This window comes from Amphiura filiformis, chromosome 2 (assembly GCF_039555335.1).
Source record: "Amphiura filiformis chromosome 2, Afil_fr2py, whole genome shotgun sequence".
In the NCBI taxonomy this organism is placed as follows: domain Eukaryota; kingdom Metazoa; phylum Echinodermata; class Ophiuroidea; order Amphilepidida; family Amphiuridae; genus Amphiura; species Amphiura filiformis.
The window spans coordinates 49,200,399-49,213,233 of record NC_092629.1 but is presented as its reverse complement, the minus strand read 5'-3'; the positions used below and the strand labels follow the sequence as shown (position 1 = coordinate 49,213,233).

Sequence of the window (12,835 nt, the reverse complement as noted above, 5' to 3'; positions counted from 1 at the left end):
CTATGCCTTGATGCGTCCAAACAAATCAGACAAGTTATCGTGAGGGAGGGAAGGGAGAGAAGATGTTATTAAGGACCGTGACAGACAGAGATAAACATGGTTTAATTCCTGAAATGCTGTAGGAAAGATCGCTTGCCATACTTGTCATGGACAGACAAGGAAGCCTTAGAAGACTAAAACATGTTTCTTTCTGGATATCTTGCAAATTGGCCCCTTCCCATCTCTGACAAGAAATCCAGGCCATGCCATTGTAAGTGTGTCATCTACTATTGTTACTGCCATCAAAGGCTGCATGATATAAAAAATTCACCAGTACTTGAGAAATTTGGGTTGTGTGATTTGTTCTTTATGTTATGGAACTCTCTTCCATGTGAAATTTAGAACTCTGTCAACATAAATAGGCCTATATTTCAAAGTAATCTTTAAGACTCACCTATTCAACATGAACTTTATATAATTGAATCATTTTTCTTTGCTATGTTTTTTTTTATCTCACTGAAATCACTTTTTAAAAACTTTTTGTTATTATGTACTTTAAAATCGTTGCTGTGAAATCTGGGTGCTTATTCAGTGGATATTAATACTGTTCTTCCACAAAGCCCTGAAGAACTTTGTGTTTGTATATTCTTTGATGTAATGTAATGTAATGATTTTATGGAAATAAAATATGAATGAATGAATAAAATAAAACAAAGAAATCTATACCAAAACAGAGACTGTTAATTTTTCACTGAGCCATTTTTTGTTTCATAAAACAGACAAATATTAAGGAAAACATGCATTGCTTGTTAAAAACTTTGTTATTCAATCAATTATTTTAATTAATAAAATACGGTACAATTACCGAATAGGGTGCAACTTGCTAGACTTGAGTCCAGTCCTCGTTTACGGAGTTTAGGGTTTAGGGTTGGGGTAGGGCAGTCTTGTAATAAGACTAGTAGAGTTGCACCCTATTCGCAATCGCTCCTAAAATACAATACCTTTTTGAATGATCTACCTGCACACAATGTTAAAATCAAACATGCAGCAGCCTCTGAACATTTGACATTCACTTATGGAACAAATGAAAAGAATGATGAAGAGTGATAATGATAATAATAATAATAATAATAATGCAGCATATTTATAACGCACAAAAATCATCAAAAGATCTCAAGCCTATAGGCTGCATCCTTTGTCATTATTTAATTTTCAAATTTAATAAATTTGTTTTCATTGTGACCAATAATTTGTTAACAAATCACATCATTACTTTTTGACATATGCTTCCTTTTTGAAAAACTCCCACCATATATCTTCTCATAAAAATTTTCTATTAAACATTGCAACTGATTCAAGTTAATCGCTATATAAATAGCCTAAATGGACTGGCCCTCGCTCACTGCCCAAAGGTCAGCCATTAAAACTCTCACAAAAATTCAACCCTGTCAAATTCATCCGCTTGTCACTATAGAATTCACAACATGCTCATCTATCAATGGCACAGTTCTTTAACCCCAATACATTTCTACATTCATTGAATGACCTTTGAAAATATGGGTACAAAAACTCATACTCTGCAACTTGAGGTCCAATTTTGCACTACCAGTGTTTAATTGAGGTTATTGAACTATGCCATTGGGATGAGGCCATTGTGGTCCATAGTGCCCGTCAAATTCGTCCGCTTGTAACATATTGTAAACTTACAAGTAGGGATGGCATATAAAGAAATATTAATCTCTTTTGATGACCGCTATGAGCCCTACCTGGGGGTTTTACATAGGTGTCCATCTGTTGTCGTGTGTGGCTTGTGAAAGAGTCTTTTATATGGGGGTGTGAGAGAGTATGTTGTGATCATACAAATCTGTTACTGTTGGCATTTTTTGCCTGTAGGTCGGTTTGTAGATATGTTGTATTCAATTTGGGAATGATGCACTTTTTTGAAGGATTTTGTAACATTGCTATATTTTATTTTGATGCCTTTGTGGGAACGTAATGACCAATTAGTACAATGATCATTTTTCTCTATGCTGCACAGTGTGGGCAATAGTCATTTTGTCTGTTTTGATGTTTCCTGAGGTTTGCACATCTTGCACACAATCAATGCATGAATGCAGTGTATGTGATTGCCATCAAACACAGACATTTTTTAAATAGCTATAAGATGTGCATTAAGGGATCTGGAATGAGCCTTTAGAGCATTTCGACAGTATTTTTTGTGGGACATGAGAGCACATCAGACATATCCAATTGCATTATGAATACGAAGAATGTCTTTCTGATATCAAATAATTTTCATTTTTTGAAATTCGCAATGTAATACCCCATCCCTTAAATGGACTCACTCAGCCTAGAAAGGCATTTGAGAGTGCGTCCCCTGTAATTGTTGCTGTGTAAATCAGGGTCAATGTCCCCGATTAGATGCAGAAAATGAGAAAAAACATGACCTTGTTTCCCGGTCCAGTACAGAGTACATTTCACCGGCAAACACTTGTAGGAGTGCACCCCTTTGTACGTGCATGCAAAAGACACCCTAATTGTAAATACATATAAGAACCTACAACTTTTTCCTATCTAACTCAGAGGAGCTTGTAGACCTGAAGCTAAGGCAACGAAAAAAGAAAACCCTGTTCTACGGGCCCAACCGACCCAGATTTTGAACAAATTGGGGAAAAAATTTTCATGTACAAAATGAATACCGACCCAAATTTTGACAATTTCAGGAATAATTTTTTTTTGTACTTTCCCAAATTGCAAATATTTACAGATTTTGGTGATTTTTTGGGTCATTTCAAAAAACAAAAAAAAAGCCTGACCGACCGACCCTACTTGAACCGTAGAACAGGTTTTCTTTTTTTCGTCACCTAAGCTCCAAATCATGGACTCATTTGACTCTTTGCAAACCAAATGAGACCAGACCCTACACCGGCAAACCAGATATATTCTACATTTTTACGTAATTTATGGAAAACCAAGGATGTTTTTACAAATACAGTCGGAATCATAAACAACAGTGCCACTTACAGTTCATGTGTATGGGTGTGTACTTTGTGCAACTTTCTCCAAATATCTTCTTGACACTTTTTGTGTCGTCAAAACACTCACAAATTTCAGCCCCCTCATTCTCAGAAAATTGACCACATCACTGCAGACACACAATCAGGTACCCTGATGGCTGTCCAGTTCATTAACATCCAAATGACCACACTAATGGTCACTTCAACGCTAATAATGCCATCTTGTGTCGGACCACTCTCGTCATTTCTGTCGTTGTTGATTCAACACCGTATCACATGTTACTTAACACACCATTTTTGAATGACGACGACCAATTTTTTGGATAACGAGTATTATTCCCCTGTGCAATCTCCCATGTGTGTTGGAAGCATGGTTGTTTTTAAAACTGCGGCCTGCGCGGCAGATGGTTTTGGAAGAGACTGCACTTGTATCTTCTTTATCCCTTCATTGCTTAAAGCCATTTGAGATTTGAGAACCTCACTTTTGCTATCACTATTTGGGTATAGTTGGTAACATGCTGTAAAGCATTTCAGGGGAGGGAGCCAGTCTCCCATAAATCTGCTTCATTCTTAAGGGTTTTTTGGGAAAATTTTAGCATAGATTGTTTTTATCCCAGTAATTTAAAAAGCAATTTTTTGTGGTATGTGTGTGTGCAAGAAAAGTCTGAAAACATCTTGACCAATTTTTTGTTAAGTCAATAAGAAATATGAAAAAATTAAGCATATATAGTTTATCCCAGATATTTAAAACATGCCTAAAACCTCCTACCGGAACTTTTTCTGATCTGATCTCTTGGGAGAGCAATACATAATTATTGAAACTATTTTGGGTGTTAATTGCCACATATAAGACAATTAAAAGGCATTTCTCATGCCCCCTCCATTTCACATGTTCCCCCCCCCCCTCCCATTTCACTTTGTTGCTCCCTCCCCTGAACAAAATCCTGATGTCGTCACAGCACCAAATAAGTTACCCAGAAGTCTGGAAGTTACCAACCAAAGAATCCAGTATAATCCTAAGCATATTTTGAAAATATTTTTTCATCTTTGTAACTTTGATCAGAGCCCTATGTGGTCATCACAGATGTGGCTAACTTGTTTACAACATATACCTTGCCTTTGTTCAAACATCACCAGTAATGGTATCCATACCCATGGCGCGTGCTCGTCGTCATGACCACCGAAAGTTTCACCAAGTTAATCTTGCTACACTACCTCAATTATCCCCCCACTTATTTCTGCTGAATTTGTGCTTCAATTTTCCTCTTTTTTTTGATCAAAGAGGAAAAAATACTCAAAAAGGTGACTGTTATTTCATCTTTGACCACCAAAAGTCTAACAAATTTCACCTCGGCACGCTGCATCAATTGTTCCCAGTTTGAACTGCTGTGTTTATACCTCACCAGTGCACTTCAAAAAATCAAAATTGTTACCCAAAAGTGACCGTTTATTCAATAGAACGTGTTTGTAACAAGGCTAATTGTGCCCATCCATTGTTTAATTATGCTATAATCTAGCCTCTTATGCGTGCCAATGATGCGTGGTGATTTAACGGCCCCAACACTCCTACGGACTGGTCGCGTTTAGTCAACAGACCGTGAAAAAATACAAGACCGGAAACGGTAGACAATGCACCAGTGACTGCCAATCAGGGATAATTGTCACATTGGTGGTTTCTCTCTCTGTAGGAGCACAATAAAACCTCGTTTCAATTAAGGCTTGTAGCGCTTTTTTCCCTCTTTTTTTTTACTAGTGGCAATTATTAAGCTTCTTTTATTGGGTATTTATGACACCATAATGTCGCTTGTATGAAATATTGGAATATTTCAGAAGTGTCAATCACCTTCTTTGAATTAATATCATAATTCATCACACTTTATGAGTTTGCATGATGAAATTTACACTATTTTCCTAATAATATAAAGATTACATAAAGCTTTATTGTAGGTAACACTGAACCAAGACTAGGTTTGTTTGTACTCACTTCAATGCATTTTTATGTCAATTTCAAAAATGCTAATGGTAACTGAAAATGTTGAACATTTTTGACAATTTTATGAATATTTGAACTTCCATAATATCATGTTCTTGGTGGACTCTTTGATTGTTTTGATTTCTCTCCTCAAAGGTAAGCTTATATTGCATATCATTATGGCTGTGGTTTGCTATAGCAGCTGAGCTTCTTTTGTTATGTAGTTTTGTTAGATATTATTTTACAAATTTTTGTAAATATTATTCTACAAATTTTTGTAAATATTATTCTACAAATTGTTGGCTTGGTAAATATTGGGAAATGGGCTTAAACACACAAGAGTTACCCACAAAAATCAATACAGGTAATTTGTCACTGTTGCTTATTCGAAGATTTGTTTAAAATAATTTAAATTTGACCTTATAAGATCACTTATATTGTAAAGAAAAAGCTACAAAACCACCATTATATTAATGCAACAAAATCTCTACACATTGTGTAATTTATAATCTTAATTTGTAACCAAATTTTAACAATTGCATCTTGTGGCCTTTGTGGATGGAATCTTCCATATAGGATCAAGACAAAGACAACCAAAATTAAATCATGAAGAAACAAAAGAATCAATAGTGATCAATACCAATCAATACTTATGTCAATTGGTACGTCAGAGAGGGGTAAGCAATCCCCCTCCCTGACCCATTTTTAAGTGACAGGTGACGCGCTATCATAATATCAATAAATATTTCTCTAAATTTGCACAAAAATTTCAATTTTATTAAATTTTGTCATCTTTAATCCCATTGGGGTGCTTAATCCCTTATTCATAACCTCATTAATAAACGCGATGCGTGCGATCCAATCATATTTTATTATTTGCGAAAACGCGAACGCAAATCGAGGTCATTAATATCTCACAATTGACCGCAAAATGCGTAATTGTTCCAATGTCGCACACAATTGACTTCTGCGTGCGCCCGTGTTGTCGTCCAACAAACTGCTTGCTTGCTGGCTGGCTGCCGTATTTGGATTGCGCGCTACCATATTTGCACAGATTCTGATACGCATTTTTGTTATTGGTCGTCTTGTTTTAGCCTGATCGATTTTGGGAAAGGGAAGATGTAAAAATAGTTTATTTTACAAACTTTTAGGAACATTTTGTGTTATTTTGTAAAGTTAAAAGATCAAAGTGACGGTTCTGAATGAGGTTAATAACTTTGCATCGGTAATATGTCGGGCATTGTGAAAAATCTAAACATTTTGCTTCGGACCTCGGAATATTCCTCGGTTCCAAAGGCAAAATGTTTAGATTTCTCACAATGCCCTCCAAATAACCGATGCGCAGTTATTAACCTCTAAATGCATTTCATATTCCTACACTTTGTGTCATATGTGAGGTCATGAACTCATAATAATGATTGACATTACCATGGCAACGGTAGGCTAATAATGGGGATGAGCCTTAAAAATTATCTCTGTTTGGATTTAGACGTCCTCATTTAAAATTTATATGCTGAAAGTTTAATAAACTGTTTCAATTTTTGATTTTCCTCATGCATTTTTGTCATGATGTGTGTGTAGTGTATGAAAATTGCATTTATACCTAATAGTTTGCCAAAAGGTTTCCTAAAGTGTGATATCACCAGTGGCGTACCGTGGCCACTCCTACCCGGGGCTGAAAAAATTCAATTTTGCGCCCTTGCTCAACAACCGAAAAGGTTGACCCAATTTTGATGTATAGCGCCCTTTTTTCTTTACTAATTCTTTTTGCCGCCCCTTCTTCTTCCACCGCCCCTTCGTTTTGACCACCCCCTGCTTTTACCTCGGGGTCTCGTGCCCCAAAGCCCCCCCCCAAATACGCGCATGATCACTTTGAAAAAGTGAAGAGCAAAGAAAATCACTTTCTCCCATTGTTTCCATTTATAATTCAACAATTCAAATAACACCAATTTAGAGACATTGTAAAACATTTTGGGCCATAAACACTCTAAATGCTACTGTTTAGCTAAGCGAAATTATGTAGATATTAAACATCAATCTGTATAATCTAAACAGAAGCAAAACGCCATGTTTCTAATTGAAACTTACATGTGTTTAAAGAAACAGGTGTTTAGAAAGTGTTTAGAACATATGACGTGTTTAAGTCGTAAACGTCACGTACAGTGTCACTATTTCAAAACAGAATGATATTGTCAGGTATTTAATTTTGATTTTTGAAGGGTTTCCAAAAATACCAATCATTTTGTGAAAATATATGGGAAAGAAATATTTTAAGTTATTCCTAAATACTTTTATGTGTTTAATAAGTGGGTAATTTAAAAGGTATTACAGCTGGCCATAAACCTAAACACATTAGACAGGATCAACTGGCAAAAAAGACTCTCTTTCAAGATTTAAAGCAAATTTGATGCACTATACAGACATTGAGCAGTAGATCTTTCAAATACATTGTGTGGTCAACAAAACCAAACATTTTGACAATTTCTAAATATTTGTCAGAAATCTAGAACTTATCAGTTAGGCAAAAAAAATAAAGGTTTGTCTCAAAGCTCTCCAGTGGTTTGAAAAACAAATGCGAAATGCGATTTTCTTTTTTTATTCCGGACTTAGTATATTTATGGTATTTTGAGAGAAAAAATTGAATTTTGCTGAATTTTGCTGAAAAAAAAAGTCTGCATTTCTTTCTTTTCAATTCGCGCAATTTTACAAATGCGTGTGCGAGCTTTGAGACAACCCTTTTTTTTTGCCATATCAAATGCACAGTTTCTTGAGTAGTCCATGAATTTAAAGATGAACTTTTATAATACAGTTTCATCAGCGTATATCGCGGTGAAACTCAATTTATCACCTGCAGAAAAAAAGTTTCAGGCGGGTCAAAGGTCATGTTTTCCCGGGAACTAGCCTTGGCCAATGGCGTGATCCGTTGGTGCGCGTTGGGTTTCAATCACGTGTGGACGGCATCGCTTGCTCGGCACAATGCTCGTGAACAGGAGCATCATTCTGTCGTAAAGCATTAGAGGAGATTGGTGAAAATTATTTTTCTCTCATCATTTACATTGAATCATCATAGCTCATAGCTCATCATCGTCAAACTCAGTCACATTATACTCAATTGGGACTCAAGTTCGTTCAGTTTTGACAGCAGTTTCCGTCAGAAATACCAACAGCATACCTAATCGAGTTCATCGAGTTTGGGCGTGTGAAGTGTGTTTTTAATTTCGCTCAAGAGACGGACATCATTTTGCTACTTTGGTAAATACATTTTTCGATAAGTGGAGAATTCTGAATATATCATTTTGCTACTTTGGAAAAAATAAACAATTATCATGGGGAAACGTAAGCCGACTAATCGAAACCAACGTTCAAACCTGAGAGGGGTAGACCTACAAACTGAACAAAGGACTGGGCGAGGTCGAGGTCGAGGTCGTGGACGAGGAAGGGGAAGTTTGACGAGAAGCCAGGCCAGAAATGCGGGATAGACAGTCTGAATGAGCCCGCCATGGTTGAACAACAACAGCAACACAAACGAACATCCAGCACCGCCGAATGTGAATCAGCATGCTGAACAACAGGTACAAGTTGATGGATACGGGGAAAACCAAGGGCAGAACCAAGGACAGCCTCAGTTAGCACTACCAATACCAGTAATAGGGCAGAACCAAGGACAACAGGCACAGCCTCAATTACCAATACAAGTACCACCAGTAGTAGGGCAACCACAACAAGCAGCAAGCATGGCAGATAGACTATTAACAGGTATATTTAATAGCAATATCCATGATAATCTTAATTCAGCTTGTGGAGTGAACCCGTTGTCAATTGTTAATAATAATAATGCAAGCACTTCAGCAATCAATATGTTGCCCAATAACAATGCGAGTGCTTCTTCATTCAACCATTCAGTCAATATGTTACCCAATAACAATGCGAGTACTTCGGTAATCAATACCTCATCCAATAACAATGCAAGTGCCTCGTCAATCATGTCAATTAATGGGCTACCCAATAATAATAGCGGGGCATTTGCAATCAATAGATTACCCAATGCGAGCGCTCAAGTCAATCAATGCATTATCAAATAATAATGCAAGTGCATCGTCAATTAATATGTCGCCTTCGAGTACACAACCAATGAATTCAAATGCAGCATTCGTGGATTGGGGTGGGGGAATTAACACTGTGCCGTTTCATGTGGATGCAAATGCGGCAGCCATGAGTAGTGAAGCTATTGCACAACAGCAGTTGGGTTTTGAACCACTAATTTCTGTATGTAGTCCCTTGGGGTCAACCGTACCGCAAAAAATTAGATTAAAAATTATCAATGGGGAGTATGTTGATTTCGCTACTCTGTTAGAAAAAAAGCGACCCTGATCAGCAATGGAAGCAATTTGATGAACAGGGGGTGGCGCTTGCTGTTAATCAAGGGGGACAAATTGTTTGGAAGAGCAATAAACCAAAGCGGTTTATTACATCAATGCATTCATGGACTAATGCGTTTCTGATGTTCAGTTCCATTTACTTGGAAGCGCAACCAAATAGGGCCCAAGAAATGCTAAAATATGCGCATCTCATTCGGACAGCAGCATCAAGGTTCGGGGGCTGGGGTTGGCGGTCGTCACGACCAACAATTTCAGTATGAGACAACAAGGGCAGCCACAAAGATCGTGGGCGGTATTAGATGGGGAATTTTGGGCCCTTTATGTACATGCGGGTGCGGCACCGGTCACAGCAGGGAACAGGAACGACAATTTTCGTTCCTTTCGTACAAATACAAGGGGATCATACTCAGGGGAGTCGCCAGCAATTTGGGAACAGGGGCCAAGCATATAGGGGTAGCACACCACAGGCCAGACGAATTTGCTACGACTTTAACATCAACGGGTGCATGCGCAAAAATTGTGCATACAGCCACAATTACACACGGTGCAAAGAACAAGGTCATGGAGCAACAAATTGCAAGAAGGAAATTAAGTCAGGGTTGGGTGCTTCAAATGGAATTTGCACTGATACTTGTATTTGTTGCAAATATCCCTCGCCTATAAAACTTGCAGCATTAATTCCTTTGTTAGATTCATAACCCGATTCAAAATCAGCCCAAGTTTTGAAGGAGGGTTTTACAAATGGATTTAAATTAGGTTATTTAGGGAAACGTAATGCACGAGAAGCGTCTAACCTCAAATCTGTGTTAAATGATCCAGAAATGGCATTGGCGAAAGTTTCTAAAGAGGTTAAGTTAAAAAGCGAATAGCGGGTCCATTTGCTTACAAACCCATTGCGGATTTAATTGTGTCGCCAATAGGCTTAGTTCCAAAAGCGGAGCCAGGCAAATTTAGGCTTATACAACACCTTTCGCATCCAGATGGTGAATCCATTAATGATGGGATAGATCCAGACATGTGCACGGTTAAATACGCTAGTTTTGACCTAGCTGTGCAATTGGTATTAAGGGCTGGGAAAGGCGCTTAATGGCAAAAGCCGATATCGAGTCGGCTTTCAGGTTGCTGCCGGTTCATCCAAGTGACTTTCAACTTTTGGGTATTAAAGTTGTGGACCAATACTTTGTGGACAAAGCTTTACCCATGGGGCGTCTTGTTCTCCGGCACTTTTCAAACATTTTCAACCTTTTTGGAATGGGCGGTAAAAGAGCGGCAGCTACTGATTTAATTAGCCACTATATGGATGATTTCATTCTGATAACTCGGGCAAATGCATCATGCGAAAAGTTGGTTTCATGTTTTGAAGAGATTTGTGAGAAATTAGGCGTACCACTATCCCCAGATAAGTCAGTAGGCCCAACAACTAAGATCGTTTATTTGGGATTGGAGATTGATTCGGTCAAACAAATAATAGCAATACCACAGAGCAAATTGATCAATATTAGAAGTAAAATTGAGAATGCGCTTAAGCTGACAAAAATAACACTAAGGGATCTGCAATCGATCATAGGATCGTTATCGTTTGTATGTAAAGCCGTTAATCCAGGCAGGGCTTTCTTGCGGCGCTTAATAGACTTAACGTGCGGGTGCAAAAAATACTGGTACAAAATCAGATTGTCACCGGGGGCGAAAAGCGACTTAGACATGTGGCTGGTGTTCTTGCGCCATTTTAGTGGGGCAGCCATTATACTGGAAATAGCGTGGTCAGATGAAAGCGATCTACAGCTATTCACTGATGCCAGTGGGGAAATAGGATTCGGGGGTTTTTGGAGGAAAGTGGTTTCAAGGTAGATGGCCCAATGAAACTTACTCGTCATATTCAATTGCATGGTTAGAATTTTTCCCCATTGTGGTGGCAGTAGTGTTATGGGGAGATAAGTTGAAGGGAAAGAGGGTCATCATTAGGTCAGATAACTTGCCAGTAATATCTATCATCAATAGACAAACGTCAAAGTGTCCTAAAATCATGAGGCTAGTGCGGTTCTTTGTGTTACAATGTTTAAAATTGAACCTAACATTTTGTGCTAAGCATATTCCAGGCAAACTTAATAATATAGCCGATGCCCTTTCCCGATTCCAGATGGAACGTTTTCGGGAGGCGGAACCACGAGCAGAACCAGTGTCCACGTTGGTGCCCCAGTTTCTATGGAAGCTTTAAGGGATGAGTCGCATCGATTGGTACGGGCGTCAGTAGCTTCAAGTACATGGGCTTCATACCGTAAAGGTATAGAAAATTTTATAGATTTTAGGGAGAAATTTAATTTGGGGTCATCATGGCCAGCTTAATCAATCGCACATAGTGGCATTCATTTCATTCCTATCGTCAGAAGGTTGGGCGCCCTCATCAATAAATTAATAGGCTTAGATCCAGAGTATTTTAGTCCTCATAGTTTTAGAATTGGCGCAGCGACGGCAGCGGCTATGGGGGGCATCAGTGACGAAAAAATCAAGGAAATGGGAAGGTGGAAATCTTCAGCCTTTCGATTATATATTAGGCCAATCAACATGTGTAATAATCTGTAACTTTTGTATGTTTCAGGTAGTCTTCCTGGGCAGTAATCACAGGCAAGAACTCATACAGATTATGGGTTGTAAAGTCTAAAGAGACTATTGAAAGCAGCCATTGTGCAATGCATAATGTAAAACCATACATCTATGAATTTATATGTTAATTCTTTTGCTCCCTAGCAGCTATTCGCTAGTAGGCTGTCGGTAATCGCCGGATAGGTGCGGAAGAAAAAATAATTTGGCGTCGTAGTATATACGCTTGTATTGAGGAATTTAACAGAAAAAATTTGTATTATCTCACATAGATCCTTGTCGTGGTATAGCAGAGGAACGGATACAGCAAATTAAGGGTATTAGTGCTTGGCATTGTTGTAATATTTATTAAATTTGGTAGAGACAATTTGCTGTGTTTTTGTTCTGTTTTGCTTTATTACAGAGTCTAACAGGAGAACGTGGGTCGTAGGGGACAGTATCATAAAACGTGCAGGAACGAAGCAAACACAACTCCACGGCGGAGGCTATGTAAAATGGGAAGGTCAACCAGGAGATAAATTAATAGGCTCAAGACATGGTGATGTAGTAAATAGAGTAGCACGCTTAATGTATAAGAACCCCTTTCCCACAACGGTAATATTGCACATTGGGACGAATGATATCCTAAAGAGGCCCACATGGGAAATCAGAAACAAGGTGCTTGAGTGCTTAGAAGGGCTTAGGGCATTATTACCATCTGCCAGATTAATATGGTCTGATATTCTAATACGTTTGGGATATCCGGATGAAATGAAAGAGGGAGCGGGAAGGAATGCACAAGAAATATAAATAAGTATGCACACAAGGTATTGAGGGAAGTAGTTGGGGAGACACTCACGTCATCACACACTTTGACATTTTCAACCGGCGATCACGCAAGCGTAGATAAT

At 38.2% G+C, this 12,835-nt stretch overlaps 2 protein-coding genes across 2 annotated transcripts in view; both read left to right on the top strand.

Annotated features, from left to right (window-relative positions):
* The window catches only part of LOC140146313 (GDP-mannose 4,6 dehydratase-like), a 306,686-nt gene that overhangs the window by 202,691 nt on the left and 91,160 nt on the right, over positions 1-12,835 (top strand). The window lies entirely within an intron of this gene.
* On the top strand, positions 8,457-12,734 carry LOC140171614 (uncharacterized). The gene is made up of 2 exons (XM_072194903.1): positions 8,457-8,724; positions 12,349-12,734. Exons 1-2 carry the CDS (start codon positions 8,457-8,459, stop codon positions 12,732-12,734), a joined length of 654 nt encoding a protein of 217 aa, XP_072051004.1.

Coding starts and splice junctions, on each gene's coding strand:
- LOC140171614 (XM_072194903.1), top strand. CDS start 8,457: ATGAGCCCGCCATGGTTGAACAACAACAGCAACACAAACGAACATCCA. Junction 8,725..12,348: donor GGCAGATAGACTATTAACAG/GTATATTTAATA, acceptor GCTTTATTACAG/AGTCTAACAGGAGAACGTGG.